At 52.8% G+C, this 15,411-nt stretch overlaps 1 protein-coding gene and 1 long non-coding RNA gene across 4 annotated transcripts in view; one reads left to right on the top strand and one right to left on the bottom strand.

Moving 5' to 3' along the window:
* Nucleotides 1–237: 237 nt before the first annotated feature.
* Nucleotides 238–15,405, bottom strand: SNRNP70 (small nuclear ribonucleoprotein 70kDa (U1)). 3 transcript variants are annotated; one of them, XM_005879509.2, is made up of 10 exons: nt 15,392–15,405; nt 14,506–14,662; nt 12,712–12,774; nt 12,546–12,600; nt 10,043–10,107; nt 9,812–9,874; nt 8,677–8,758; nt 5,385–5,486; nt 1,134–1,221; nt 238–1,051 (listed from the first exon to the last, which is right to left on the bottom strand). In XM_005879509.2, the coding sequence occupies exons 2-10, from the start codon at nt 14,650–14,652 to the stop codon at nt 400–402; spliced, it is 1,317 nt and encodes a 438-aa protein (XP_005879571.1). In that variant the 5' UTR covers nt 14,653–14,662; nt 15,392–15,405; the 3' UTR covers nt 238–399. The 3 variants fall into 3 exon arrangements, with proteins under 3 accessions (XP_005879571.1, XP_005879570.1, XP_005879569.1); XM_005879508.2 differs by having other exon boundaries at nt 238–1,024; XM_005879507.2 differs by lacking the exon at nt 15,392–15,405 and adding an exon at nt 15,026–15,125.
* Nucleotides 1,228–15,411, top strand: part of LOC106728379 — an 18,349-nt gene continuing 4,165 nt past the window's right edge. Inside the window, exons 1-2 of the long non-coding RNA XR_001364682.1 lie at nt 1,228–1,410; nt 4,277–4,283. This is a non-coding gene — a long non-coding RNA (uncharacterized LOC106728379). The remainder of the gene's footprint in view (nt 1,411–4,276; nt 4,284–15,411) is intronic.

The following is a 15,411-nucleotide window of genomic DNA, read 5'->3' as shown; positions in this document are numbered from 1 at the left end:
GTGTGGAAGAGGTTAAAAAAAAAAAAAAAAGAGGGAGACACACTAAGGGATCAAAGACTTTTACAGAGGACTTCCTCACCCCATTTTAAACAGCTCCAGTTATACGCTGGGGTATCCCCAGCCTTAGGTCATCAAGTTCAAGTTCTAGGCATGTGCTGGAACACAAACCAAAGTAGGGTTAACATGTCAAGTGACAACCTTTTGGGGAAGACATTAAGAGAAGTGAAGAAACCAAGGTGCCCATGAACAAGAAATTAATTTTATTTTTAAATCCAAGGAACCGGAACAAACAACAAGACTTCTACCCATGGATGGCAAACTTAGATGGTGGCCAAGGTTGGGGGAAGAGGATGACAGCAACAGGGTGGGTAGGAACACGTCCAAACAGGTGAGGCCTCTTCACTCTGGTGCAGCCTCCATCAAATACCCGTTCTCTGGAGCAAGATACCCGTCGCCTCCCTCGGACTCCATGTACATGTCTCGGCCGTCATTGCCCAGACCCTCCAGCCCGTTGTCCTGGCCACCCCCACCCCCTCCTCGGGCTTCATCCCTGCCCCGCTCACTACCCCGCTCTCCCCGCTTGTGCTCGCGATCCCGGTCTCTGTCTCGGTCCCGGCGCCGATCCCGCTCGCTCCGGTGGCTCCGACGTCGTTCCCGGTCACGATCCCGGCCCTTCTCCTCTGGACCATCAGGGCCATCTGGACCCAGCTCCCCAGGAGGCCCATCATCAGGAGGTGCATCACCAGCCTCAGAGGGCTCTGCCATGTCACCACCACCTCCACCACCACGCAGCTCTTCCTTGCGCTCCCTCTCCCGTCGTGCCCGCTCACGGCTTCGGCTGCTTCGCCTCTTCCGTTCCCGGTCCTTGTCCTTGCTCCGCTCCCTGGAACGCCTCCGCTCATCCTTGTCGCGACTCCGTGAACGCCGCCGCCGGTCCCGAGAGCGGGAGCGCCGCCGTTCTCGCTCCTTGTCTCGCTCTCGGCTTCTCTCCCTGCGCTCCCGCTCGCGGTCCCGGTCCCGATCCCTGTGGGGAAGCGGGGAGGGGCCCGGCCTGGATGAGATGGGTAGATGTGTGTGTCAGGGCACCCCACGTGACCACCCCCCTTCCCAGGAAACCACCTGCCCAATCTTACCTCTCATCGTAGCGGGAGGTGTCATCACGGCCAGAATGCCGGATATTCACGTCCGCCCCACCTCTTCTGGTACCACCAAGGCCACCTCCTGGAGGTGGGGCAGAGGAACAGAGGGTCAGCCTGAGCATGGATGAAGGATGGGAAACGAGAAGCATCGAAGAGCACAGGGAAGGATACCATCTCTGTTGGTGTCTATGGGGCCAAGTTCTGTGAGGACATTTTGCTAGGCATTCTCTTAAAGTGACCAAGTGCAAGGAGAACCAAGAGAGTGGCATAGGTAAAGGCCGGTACTCACCACCTCCCACAACCACATCAAAATTACAACTAAAATACACAATAACCATCATTTAGAACCGCCTAAAAGCTGGTTGAACGAAAGCCCTACAACTAGAGAAATAAAGAAAGTACATTGAGACTGGTAGGAGGGGCAGAGGCACAGAACTAGCTGGTCCGATACCCACATGTGCCATTTTTTAAATCGAGAGGACTATCTCAGCTGCAGAGGCCCCCTGTGAGGAGCAAGGAGTTCAAGCCCCACACTGGACCCTCAGCCCAGGGTTCCAGAGCTGGGAGGAGTCCCCATAACTGAGGACTGTAAAAACCAGTAGGTATTGTGGCTGAGTGACACAGAGGCTGCTAGAAACCCAGGTGTTCCTCTTAAAGGGCCAGTGCACGAACTTATTCAGACTCAATCCCTCTGAGACCCAGCACCAGGCAGCTTTGGGGGACACAGGGACATATGGGGAGGAACTGGATTATCTGGCATCACAGCAGGGGGTGATCCCAAGGGTCATTGTTCATGTGTTGGGACCTCCCCATTGCAAAGCTGACTGGCAGCCATATTGGAGTTTCCATCAGCCTGGCTCACACTGTTCCCAATGCCCTCATGATTCCCTGAGACCCTGCCGATCCAATTTGCAGCCCCACCAAAGCTGTTTGGGGGTGCAGCTGCTTTTCCATATGAATGGCCTGTCTGAGCTCAAGCTTCAAACTTTGCTAAAATCTCTCAAACAAGCAGCTGGTATTAGCATGCCCCAAACCTATCAATAAAAGGCCTCACCTGGGCACTTCACAAGCCCAATATTAATAGAAACCATCTTCAGACCTTTCTGTAGCTCCTGCCAGGTGGCCCCAGGCAGTGGCTGACTGCACCTTCCAGGAGGCCCCACAGCAAATGCACCCAGTGGACAGCTTCAGACCATACGAGATTACAACTCTACACATCCACAAGCGACAGACTCAAGGGGCAGACTCAGTGAGCACCAAAGCCCCACTGAAGCAAGTCCTTCTCCATATGGGTGTCTCCTGCACAGCTGCTCTTCCACTGTGGTAGCAGCTGGTCTTCACAGCCAATTGGGCTGGAGGTCAATTCCTCCCAGTGATGCCAACAGCAATCAAGGCTCAACTACAACAAAACTATGCACACAGCCCACACAGGGGTGCACCTATAGGGCCTAGCTCAGGTGACTGGGAAGGCTGAGCCACTGGGCCTACAGGACGCCTACTCTATAAAGCCACTCTAACCAATTCCAGGAGACATAGCAGCTCTACCTAATACACAGAAACAAACACAGGAAAGCACCCAAAATGCATAGTCAAAGAAACATATCACAAGTGAAAGAAATGGAAGCAAGCAAACTACTGGATATAGAGGTCAAAACCATGGTTATAAAGTTACTCAAAGATCTTCATGAGATTTTCAAAAATCTTAATGAGAATGTCAAAGACAAGAAAAAGAACCAGTCAGAAATTAAGCATACACTAACTGAAATAAAGAATAATTTACAGAGATTCAACAGAAGAGAGGATTCCAAGAATCAAATCAACAATTTGCAGTATGAGGCACACCCAATTAGAAGAGCAAAAAGAAAAAGAATCCAAAAACATGCAGTTTCACATTTTATATGTACATATGTGAGTTGACTGACAAGTGTGCCTCTCCCGGCAGCCTGTAACGCACCAGGAGAGCCAGGACTATGTCCGGCTTTGCTTGCTGTAACCAGCATGGGGCACCGCATCCAGGACATAAAGGTGCATGTGCAGTAGTCAACCAACCGACTGAACAACACCAAGGAGCAGCGGGTAGTCCTGTTCTTCAGATGGGGAAACAAACTCAGATAAAGCCACTTGCCCATGCTGACAAGGCAAGGAAGGCGCGGAGCTGGGACGTGACTCCCAGCTAACTCCATGCACTCTCCTGTACCTCACTGCCTGGAACTCCACGTGAGGAATGACTTAGTAGCGAGGGTGAAAAAGTAAAGAGGCATTCAAAGAGAGACAGGCAACGGACCAGGCACCTGGTATATCACAAGTATGGGGCAGAATAGGCTAGTGTTTTCCATTTTCAGGTCCCAACCTAGCAGTGGGTCACATCATCAATTTGATGGGTTACAACCAGTACTTAAGAAATAATAAAACAGCAGAATACAGTATAAAACACTAGTATGCACTGCCCATAGAAAAGATAATTACTTTCATAAAATTTGGGTTGTATGTATTTTTTTAAAATATGTATTTTTATTGAAGAGAGAGGGAGAGAGAGATAAAAACATCAATGATAAGAGAGAATCATTGACTGGCTGCCTCCTGCACACTCCACACTGGGGATCAAGCCTGCAACCCGGGCACGTGCTCTGACCAGGAATCTAACCATGACCTGGTTCATAGGTCAACACTCAATCACTGAGCCTCGCTGGCTGAGCAGGTTGTACGCATTTTTACATACATATACTGGCTCAGGATATACCAGGTCTCACCATCAGAAAGTCTGAATGCCAACCAAACGAAAAGGTTCTGGGATTCCACCACAACAGAAAGTAGCAGACTCTGAAGAACCCACTGCACCCAGAGAAACCAGAGAGCAAGTAAGAAGCTGTCTAGTCCAGTGATGGCGAACCTATGACACGCGTGTCAGAGGTGACACGCAAACTCATTTTTTTGGTTGATTTTTCTTTGTTAAATGGCATTTAAATATATAAAATAAATATCAAAAATATAAGTCTTTGTTTTACTATGGTTGCAAATATCAAAAAATTTCTATAAGTGACACGGCACCAGAGTTAAGTTAGGATTTTTCAAAATGCTGACACACAGCTCAAAAGGTTCCCCATCACTGGTCTAGTCTATCAAGTTCAGAGACTCAGCAGATGAGTGGTCTACCCAGCACAGGCAAGTCAGGAGTGAGAACAGCAGGCTGGGAGGCAGGAATAAGAGCAGAGGGTACTGGACCCACTAGGGGTGTCTACCCAGGAAAGGCCATCTCCTCTGAGAGCTGTCACTCACCCTCGCAGGAGTCAACACCCTCAACAGACATGTTTGGATGGCAGACCCTCATCCCCAGGGCCAGGCCCAATGCTGAGCCAATCAGACCCACCTACTCCAAAGTGCAGAGATTCATTCAGGACTGGGTGTAGAGCAGGGAGCTGTGGAATACCACTGGGCCAGTGTGGGGAGACACAGAAAAGACCAGTCTGCATGGACAGCGGACAAGGCAGAAGCAAGCTGCACCGATGCCAGAGGTAGTTCTTTTCAGCTTTAAGGTGTGACTACCAAGTCCTCCTGAGGGCCACTGGCATCACGTGTCTCTGAGCTTCAAGATACTCAGGATTCTATACTGACAGGCCCCTTCAAATATACTTCTGATACTTGCAAACAAACTGACCTTGACTGAGAGTGTGAATGACAATTAGAAACAGACAGTGAGGGGGACCGAATATAGGAAGCAGTGAGGGCAGAAGCTGTCTATGCATGTCTTGCTCTTGACTAGAGAAGCCTGGTACACAGCTGGTGATCAAATAAGCATGTGCCGAATCAATGAATGAATGAGCAAGAGCAGAGAGTAAGCGGATGAGACGATGACATTTACAAGGCCCACCATATGCCGCTTGTCAAGCTGGGCACCTGATGCTGAGCTCAGTGAACTCTGAGATTATTACCATTTCCCAGGATGAGAAAATTGAGACAGGAAGAGGGGAAAGCCACCAGCTAGTAAGTACAAACTGGCATTTGGCCCCAGACTCGCCTCTCCAGGCCAGTACTCATCCTGTTCCTACTCAGTAACTCAGCATGAGAAGACGCACCAGCAATACGATGGTGATAAGAGGATGAGCAGGAGGGAGGGAGGGAGGATGTGAGCAGCCTCAGGGGAACAAGGAGAGGACAGGGAGCAGAAGAGGGTACAGAAGAAAAAGGTGAGAATGAAGCTGCCAAGCACACAACCTCCAGAGCCCCGCGTGGGCAGAATGTGCTCACCTAGCCTCCGGGGCCTCCAGCCCTTCACGGTTCGGCCCCTCTCCACATCCACAAGGACCCGCCTGCCATCAATCTTCTTGCCGTCTGCGTGCTTGTAAGCGGCTGCAACAGATGTGGGGAGGGGGGAGGGGAGGAGTCCCCAGAGGGTTCTCTAGTCAGGACAGGGCCCAGCTCGGCAGCATCCCCATCCCCATTCGTCCCCATCAAGGCACTCACACTCACACACACGCCCACCAGCCAGCCAGGCAACTGACAGCCAGACCAACCCTCTCCCAAATCGGGGAGGGGCCTGCTCCATCTCAGCATCTGCTTCCTTATCACCCCCCAATCACCATTGGGGGGGCAAGACCACCCTCCACCGCCATGCCCCAGGCTTCCACGCCCTTTCTACTCCCAAATGACAGAGCAGCCCCCTCTTGCCAAGGTGGCCAAAGTCGCTGCAAAGAAACCGAAGGTTAACTTAAGGCTGGACTCTGCTGTGGTGGAGGCTCCTCCACAACCCCAGGCATGCACCCTAGCACATCATGCTGGGGGAGGAGGCCCAGCCGGCCGCTCTGCACCCCAGTTCACACCGATTTTTTCTGTTTTTATTTTATTTTTTTATTTTTGTGTGGAGGGGTGGTGAGTGTGGAGGGAACAGACATCAGAACAGAAAATGAACCAGAGGGATGGGAGAAATCCTTAGATGGCAGGGAGCAGAAGCGCAGGTTATGGTGCTCCCTGGGGGCCTGGAGGGGGCCTGGAGGGGCCCCGTACAGCAGGCAGGGGAGAGGGAAAGTGGAGGGAGGCATGGGAGACGTGCGGTGCTACTGAACATTCCTGCCTTACCTGAGACGACTGACTCTGCCACCCAACCCCAGGCTCCACCCCATCTCTCCCTCCACACCCCCCGAGCAACACACGCTGGGCAGCCAACCCAGCCTGAGCCTCTCAGGGAGGATGGGGAGTAGAGGGAGAGATGCGGGGAGGCATGATCCTGCTCCCGGGCAGGCACAGCAAAGGGCAGGCCTGGTCCCCTGGCCTGTCTTACACAGGGGCTGTAGGGAAGGCCAAAAAAGTCCCTGTCCCACCCCCAGCCCTGGCCTACGGGGTCGTCCTCAACCAACCACAATACCCTGCCCCGCCCCAGCCCGCTCCCCCCCAAATAACAACCAGAGGAAGAGAAAAAGGTGCCATTTACCGATGCCGGCCTTGCGGGTGTCCAAACCGAGCGGGATGGGGGGGGCCCGGCAACTCCTGGGGGCCTGGCGAGGAGGCGGGCTTCCCGGGGGGGGACACGGGACCGCTTACCTGGAGCCCCCAAGCTTACCTGAGCAAGCGCACCGACCCCACCCCCACCACCACAGGGTCAGCTAAAGCTACAGGGCAGGAAAATGGGGGGTTTTGGGGAACCACGGAGAGGGAGAACCACATCTCCTGCACCACCTGGCGACAGGCAGCGGAAGTGGTGGACCCCAAAAAACCTTAGGGAGGCCTTGAAAGAGGGGGAGACAAGAATTTACATCAAGTCTGGGAGCTGGGAAGCCCGGGGCCTATCTTGCTTAAATTTACAAAGAAGGCTGGGGAGGCCTTGGCAAACCTGTCCACCCTCACCTTTTCCCCGTGAAGTCCATGCTAGCCGAGGCACACGCCCCTCCCCCTCAGCACATGGAACGATTTTTCCATCTCGAACCCAACACTCCCTCCCACCACCTGCTTCAGCCCAAAGGCTGGCACACAAGGGGGCAGCCTCGGGGTCCAGGAGATGGAGTGCTGCCCGTGACCTGAGGAGGGGCCACTTGACCCCTGGGCAGAGGAGGGTAGTCAGGGAAGGAATTTTAAGGACCAGGAACAGTCAAGCAAAGGAACCCTGCTCTAGTTCAGTGTCCCAAACCCCAGAAGAGGCCCAACCCCAGAATAACAGCAAAGAAAACATGTGACGTGTGTACTTCTAGGCTTCTCTCTCTCCCTCTCTTAGGTCTCTAGATAGTGGAAGGGTCTGCAGTAAAATCTACAACACCATCAGCTGTTTGCAGCCTGTCACTTGATCCCTCCCACACCCCAATCCCTAATTCCATGCACTCTGGAGAACAACTGGGCACCACAGCCCCTCGAGAGGCCTCAACCATGATGAGGCAGACAGGAATGGGGCAGAGCACCCCAAATCTAGCAACCAAAGATCCTCCAGGGCCACCACAGTGACAGCCCCGCGGAAGGCACAGGGGCAGGGAGCGAAGGGTTGAAGGGTTCCACATGGAGCCCTGTCCCTAAGGCACCCCCTCGTCAGTATTCTCGCCACCTTGCCGCTGACATCATAAGCCAGGTCAGTCAGTGGTTGGATGGAACCCAACCGGAGGCCAGCTGCCTTTCCTATCAGGGTTCATCCTTCCTCTCCTGGGATCAGCAAGAGCATATGGATCAGGGGCCAGGAGGGACAAAAGGGCACCCAAACAAGGAAAAGGTTCTGGGTGCGGGGAGCCTGAGGGGGTGACTGGGGATGGGAGAAGGGGCGCCTCGCTGCTCCTGAGCTGCCTGGCTAAGCTGGGCTGTGTGCGGTGCTGAGTGATCTTACCCATGATACAAACCCTTATACCAACCATACACTGAGGTGTTGTAAGGGGAGCGTAAGCATCAGCTGCAAGCCAGCTGCGTGGTGGCTGCAGTGACAATAAGAACAGTCAATTAATATGGCGGCCCCTGGACACGCCGCAGCCATGCCCGCCCCCACCCACCCATCCCTGCCCAGGTGGACGCTGCTGTAGTCTCATAGGGGGCTTTGGAGTTGTGGGGGCAGGCGCTGAACATGCCTACCAGCCTGCTGCCCGCTGAGAAACAGGGTGGGGGGCCAAGGGTGGGGAGGCGGAGGGTCGGGGAGCCTAGCCCCAGCTCTGCTGGAGGGAAGAGAAGGCTGGTTCAAAGGCCAGTCCTCATTCCAACCTGGCTGCCCCCAACTCCGGCGGGGGGAATGGGGAGAGGCTCCCCGAAAATCCGACCCCCCCACTCACCTTCAGCTGGCTCCAACCCCCACCCAGTTCCCTCCTTGCCCGAGGTTCAACGTGACACTTACCTCCCCAGGTTCACACACACACACACCACACACACATACACACATTGTGGGGGATTTTTTTTGTGTTTGTTTTTTTTTTAAAAACACATACATGTATAAAAAAAAGATATATTAGAAACAGAGGGAGGAGGAGAAAGGACATTGCTAATGTCAGGTTTGGCAGGATGGGAGGTGGGAACAGACAACGGGAAGGGACTGGGGCAGCAGAGAGGGTCAGAGGGCCGGGCTCAGGTGGGAGGTACTCACAGTGCATATCTCGTTCATGTTCGTACTCGATGAAGGCATAGCCTCGGGGCTTTCCTGACCGCTTGCTGTAGACCATGTGTATCTGGAGGGCAGGGGGCGGGGGCAGAGGTTATCTCCGGCACAGGGAAATCTCATCCCATCAATCACAGCCTGTGTGTCAGGCCCTGGGGTGGGTGATGCCCAAGACGGATGCCTCAGACCATATCTGTCTTTCAAGTCCCCAGAGTGTCTGACACTCTAAAGCAGTGATTCTCAACCTTCCTAATGCCGCGACCCTTTAATACCACGGTGGGCAAACTTTGACTCGAGGGCCACAATGGGTTCTTAAACTGGACCGGAGGGCCGGAACAAAAGCATGGATGGAGTGTTTGTGTGAACTAATATAAATTCAAAGTAAACATCATTACATAAAAGGGTACGGTCTTTTTTTTTTTAGTTTTATTCATTTCAAACGGGCCGGATCCGACCCGCGGGCCGTAGTTTGCCCACGGCTGCTTTAATACAGTTCCTCATGTTGTGGAGACCCCCAATTTCATTGTTACAAATTGAACATAATTAAAGCATAGCGATTAATCACAAAAACAGTATGTAATTATATGTGTTTTCCAATGGTCTTAGGCGACCCCCAAAGGGGTCGCGACCCACAGGTTGAGAACCGCTGCTCTAACGGTAATGGGCTAAGCAGTTTATGTGAGGATGACCTCAAACCCTCACTGCTGCCCAGAGTATTTAAGTGACGCTGAAATTAAATGAGGGAATTTCAGTGAAACAGAAAGCCTTGCTCTGAAACAGGAGTCGCACGCGTTTCCTATAAAGGGCCAGGCAGCAGGTATTTCTGGCCCTGGGAGCCATACAGTCTCTGTTGCAATGACCCAACTCTGCCTACAGCAACAGCAGCCACCGACGACAGTAAACAAACGGGCCTGCCTGGACACGGACCAACATCACTTACAAACAGGAAGGTTGTAGTTTACGCCCCCTGCGCTAAATCAACAAGGAGGCATCATTTCTTAAATGTGCTTCTGCTGCCAAAGTCAGTTGTGTGGAACGAGGCGCCGTGCCCTCAGGATTGGGAGCCAGCCTTCTCCCTCCCTCCACATTCCCCAATTTGAATACCCGGCCCCATTCCACTCACTCTTTTGATGGGTCCATATACTTCAAACTCTCTCCGGAGCTTGGATTCTGTTGTGTCATAGTTCTACAAGGAGAGATACAGGGTTAAGTGGGAGAAGCGAGCTTTCTCCAAGCTGACCCCTTAGACTCTTAGAACATTCCTGGGACCCAGCCTTTTGCCTCTGTCCCACACCCCAGCTCCCAGCAGCCCCGGATTCGAGACTCCCCTGGGGCTCCAGGACTTGGGACTCACCACTCTCGCCACAAAGAGTGTCTTGAAGGCATCACCCTGAGCATTGGGATCATTGTGAGGGTCCCCTGTACAAGAAAATAATTTGTAATAGAAGATACCAACAGTCCCTCACTTAGCAAGACAGATACAGACAGGCGGGCAGAGAGGCCATTACAGAAAACTGTTGGTGACCTTGGCATGTCCCCCGAGTCCTGGCTTCCCTGAAGCGCAGCAGCCTTTATCCAAGTGGCTGATTTAAGCTGATGTGGGGAGGGGAAAAGGGGGACTTCAAGCTGACATGATGGGGGCCAGCCTGCCAACTCAGACCTACCAATCCTAAGGCCCCGTCTCTCACCTGTAACTACACTGACTGGGCATCTCTCTGAGGAGGCAGCGTGAGAGCGCCCTGGAGGAGCTGAGCTTTCACTCACCAGCAGGGCCACACCGCCCTCCACTGGCACAGCCCGAAACTGCAGCCGGAAGGGAAACCTGGGATCAAGCAGCCCTCTCTCTCCTCGGCTGGGAGTGGAGTTTAGGAACATGCAAGCCCCAGGGAAGAACCCAGGGCTGCTATCGGAGCTCACAAGAGGTTAATCAGATGCCTTCTTCCAGCCTTACTACCGCAAGGCCACTGAGGAACAACTACCTCCACAGACAAGAGCCAGAATCTATTACAAACTCAATGGCACAGGTGGTTCTGATGGGTCAAGCCTGGGAAGAAGTCCTTTTCACCAGGTGTGGTGGCCCCAGCGCACACAATGCCCACGGACTCCTGCCAAGGCCCCAACATCACCCTGCCCACTGCACAGCGGAGGCGGTTCTTCTACCACACAGTGCTACTAACAGGACTGGCCATGTTCTGGGAGAAGATGAGAAGAGGAATATTAATATTAAACGCATAACATGGGACACTGTGCGAGACAGCTGAGAATTATTTATCATTTGCAAATAGAAACAGAACTGAGCCCTGAGGCATGTCAGAGGCGAAGTGCAGGAGCAGCAGAGACTAAGCCTGACTCTCCATCCTAGTCTGACTTCACAGCCCAGGTGTTCTAACCAGCAGGCCCCCGTGCTGAACCCCACGCACTAGCTTCTCAGGAAGGCAGTTTGGGTGTTACAAGAAGCCAGAAAAGTTAAAGATCTGTTTCCTGTGAGAGGGGAACACAAACTAAGTTCCAGATGACTTTAGGAAATTTCTTTTTTTATTGATTTTTTTAGAGAGAGGGAAAAGGAGAGCGAAACATCAATTGGCTGCCTCCTGCACATCCCCCACTGGGGATCAAGTCCACAGATATACCACTTTAGTTTCTTTTTTTCTTTCTTTTCTTTTAAATATATTTTTATTGATTTCAGAGAGGGAGAGGAAGAGAGAGATAGAAACGTCAATGATGAGAGGGAATCATTGATTGGCTGCCTCCTGCAGGCCCCCTACTGGGAACTGAGCCCACAACCCGGGCATGTGCCCCCGACCAAAATGGAACCCAGGACCCTTGAGTCCACAGGTCGATGCTCTATCCACTGAGCCAAACTGGCTAGGGCACCACTTTAGTTTCTAATAAGGACTTTTTAAAAAACTATAACCAGCCCTATCTGATTTGGCTCAGTGGATGGCTCAGAGCATAGGCCTGCAGACTAAAGAGTCCTGGGTTCAATTCTGGTCAGGGCACATGCCTGGGTTGCAGGCTCGATCCCCAGTGTGAGGCGTGCAGGAGGCGGCCGATCGATGATTCTCTCTCATCATTGATGTTTCTATCTCTCTTTCCCTCTCCCTTCCTCTCTGAAATCAATAAAAGTATATTTTTAAAATAAACAGAAAACTGGACAGCAACAACTGATGTCTTGCAAAACTGGATGGCCATGTCCCAGGGAAGAAAACACCCAAAGACGACCAGGTTGGTGAGAAAGGGAAATCCTGACTGTGGTCTGGACCCTGAGTCTGAGATGCCTTTGAGGCTCAGAGAGAAGGCAGCTGCAGTGAAAGTCAGGGCTCAGAGTCAGGTGGACGCCTAGGTCTCTAGAGGTCAGACATGTGATAAGCACCCCGAGGACCCTCCAGGGAAGAAGCTGGAGTGAAGTGATTCACTGAAGCCTCAATAGCAGGAGGGACTCCTGTAACAAAGGGCCATCTGAAGTTGTGAAATCTGGTAAGCGGCTACTATCTCCCAACGCTCCCAATTCCAGCACCTGGAAGGGATGGAACAACCCAGCCCAAGGGTTAGGGAGCTCAGGTGGAGCCAGGACTATGTCACTAGCCAAGACCTCACTGCCTTAGCCTGTGAGACCCAGCTGGACTGTGGCAACCCCTCCAGTGCGCAGCCCGAGGTACCCGGGCTCTCCCTTCCTGCCAGCCCTTACTCCACTCTCCCGCTTAAGTGACCAAAGTAAACATAGCGCCTGACAGACAGTGGGGGCTAAGAAGTGAACTAACAACCCCCCTTTCCCAAAACAGGCTCCTGGGGTTGACCTGGGAGAGAGAAACACACGAGGGTTTGAAGAAGAGATGTGGGAGAAGGGAAAGACTTACACATTTTTAGCTCTGTCTCCACTTCTTGCTGTCGCCGCTCAATCTTTTCTCGTCTCTGCCAGGAGAAAGGTGGACAATTAAATGCAGACAAAAGTGCCCTAATGTCAAGGACTATCTGGAGAAAGGGACAAAAAAGACACAGGGCCAGGAGGCAAAAATTACATACCTTCCTCTCCATGCGCTCCTCCCGAGTTTCTGCTCGTGTCGGGGGAGGGGCATCTCGAGGGTCCTGGGAACAAGAAGAGAGGTGACAGGGTGGGAGGGACTAAGGGAAATGGCAAAGAAATAAGCATCTCGGCCATACACATACAAGCAAGCAAACAAGGACAGTTCGCAGGCCAATGGAGGCAGGGGCGTGGCACCACTGCTATCAGCAAACTGGTCTGTGACAAGAGGAGCACAGAAATCAGAAGTAGTATTCAGAAGGTCTACAGCAATCTGACAGGGGAGTTTTTGTACCTATAGAATAATTAAAAATTCTCATCTTCTTTTTGTAGCCTTTTTTTTTATTTACTTATTTTGGGGGAGAGGGAAGACATGGACTTGCTGTTCCACCCATTCCACATCCATTGGTTGCTTTCTGTATGTGCCCTGACCAGGGATGGAACCCAAAACCCTGGCACATAAGGAAGATGCTCCAACTGAGCTAACCAGCCAGGGCTGTTATTCCTTCTTTGAAAATGCTAGAAAATAATGCTTCTGTATTTATCAAAAGCATCCATCTGCAAGGGATGTGTCCTTTGTCACAGACGGGAATTGGGACCAGGCCTGAAGCAAACGAACCCGACAGTGCAGTGCTCTGCAGCAGACAACTGCACACCCTCTGGGGGCCAGGGCAGGTCTCACCAACCCCTCATTAAACAGTAACTGGCGCGTGACCGCATCATCAAAAGCTGCCACTGGACTGTAGCCATTAAATGGGTTTAACTGGCTAATAACATTCCCCATGTGCCGGTTCACTGAGGGTGGCAAATCCTACGACAGAACCAACCTTCTGTTATCTCTCTACTAACAAGCTCTGCAACTTTCTCCACCTCCAGCTGCCCTTTCCCCCTCGCCAGAACTTTCCTCTTCCAACTTCTGGCTTCGTGCCACCGTTGCTCGGTTGTGCTCTGATGCACCTTATGAGTGGATGCTGTGACCCCAATTTTACAAAAGAGAGAGACCCAGGCATCTAGGCTGTGTATTCGTGTTTATCCTGAAGGTGCAGAGCGGAGAGTCTCAAGTCCATGGTCTCAAGCACTCTACCACATGGCGCTAACCCTTCATGGACCCCTTACTGTCGAAAATGGTAAATAAAAAACACCGGTGTTTATCCTGAAGGTGCAGAGCGGAGAGTCTCAAGCATTCTACCACATGGCCCTAACCCCTCATGGACCTCTTACTGTCGAAAATGGTAAATAACAAACACCGATACTTGCTGACTGCCAAGCCTCGTAACACACATTTTGCAGTTAATTGCCCATCAATATCCTGAGGAAAATAATAACCCTTTGCTAGAAATGAAGAACACACACTAAGGGGGTACATCACGTGCCCAACGTCACACAGCTGACAAACGGTGTGTGGGTGCCAAGGACCGCCCGACTCCGAAGCCAGTTACTGAATTTTCACAAAACCCTACAAGGGATGTATTACCAACCCCATCGAGACAAGGAAATGGGCCCAGCCAGGGTGGCTCAGTGGTTGAACACTGACCTTTGAACCAGGAGGGCATAATTCAGTTCCCGGTCAGGGCACAAGCCCAGGTGGTGGGCTCCATCCCCAGTGGGGGGCGTGCAGGAGACAGCCGATCAATGATTCTCTCTCATCATCGACGTTTCTCTCTCTCTCTCCCTTCCTCTCTGAAATCAATAAAAAATTGAGCATCGGAAAGAATAAACCCACACAGCTAGAAAGTGGCCAGACACTGGGCTCCCAAATCCAGGACCCCGCGCCCCAGCCTGCTCAGTGAACTCACCTCAAATTCCCGGATGTAGGGTGCGATGCCACAGTAAGGTTGATTGTGGTGTTTTTCATGGGGCAGTTTCTCCAGGGGTGGCAGGTAGGGGATGGGGTCCCGGGGAGCAAAGAGGGCCAAAAGGTTGGGCGGCAGGAACTGAGTCATCTTGCCAAGTCTGCGAGCGAAAGCGAACCAGCCTTAGGTTAGGTTGGGCCCAGGGAGACGAAGCCCCCACAATCCCTTCAGCCCCCCAAGAACGGAGGGAAGGAGGGGCAAGGTCTCGGCATTAAAACCGCTTCTGTAAGGGCACAGGGTGGTCCTATGTGGCAGAGAAAAAGGAATAAATATAGATGAGAAAGCAAGTCCTCGGAAGAGGGCCGCGTGAGGGTGGAGCAAGCCCGTAAGGGAAACAAAAACTGAAAAAGGGGTGTCTAAGCAGTAAGTCTCGGAGTCCCGAGCAAGGAGCTGAGAGGTTTCCCGGAGGAAGTCAAGGAAACCGAGGAGGGATGCAGAGCGGTGGCGGCGGGTGGTCCCACACCTCAGAGAACAGGACCAGGGTCGCGGCAAGTCTCCGATAAGGGGAGGGTCGTCCTCAGCTAAACCCTCTCGCCGGGGCTTGTGGGTAATGCCTCTAAGCCCCCAGAGGCGAAAGGAATTATGGGTAAGGGTCCAGGACACCGCGAAGACCGAGAAGAAAAAAGGCAACACACCGCAAGGGCCTGTGGGTAAGGAACCGCGGGAGGGCTGAGGGAAGAGAGCCTAAGTGCCCAGAGGACTGTGGGTAAGGGGTGCAGAAAGGTGCGGGGGACGGGCCCGGCCGCGGGGGGGGAAAGGACCCAAGCCCACCGCAGAGGCTTTTGGGTAAGCAGCCCCGCACCCGGTAAGGCCCCTCAGTCACACTCACCCGCCGCGCGGCGCCCTCCT

The sequence above is a fragment of the Myotis brandtii genome, unplaced genomic scaffold (assembly GCF_000412655.1).
Source record: "Myotis brandtii unplaced genomic scaffold, ASM41265v1 scaffold601, whole genome shotgun sequence".
NCBI lineage: Eukaryota > Metazoa > Chordata > Mammalia > Chiroptera > Vespertilionidae > Myotis > Myotis brandtii.
Note: the sequence above shows the minus strand (reverse complement) of the source record. Positions and strands in the feature narration are given on the sequence as shown.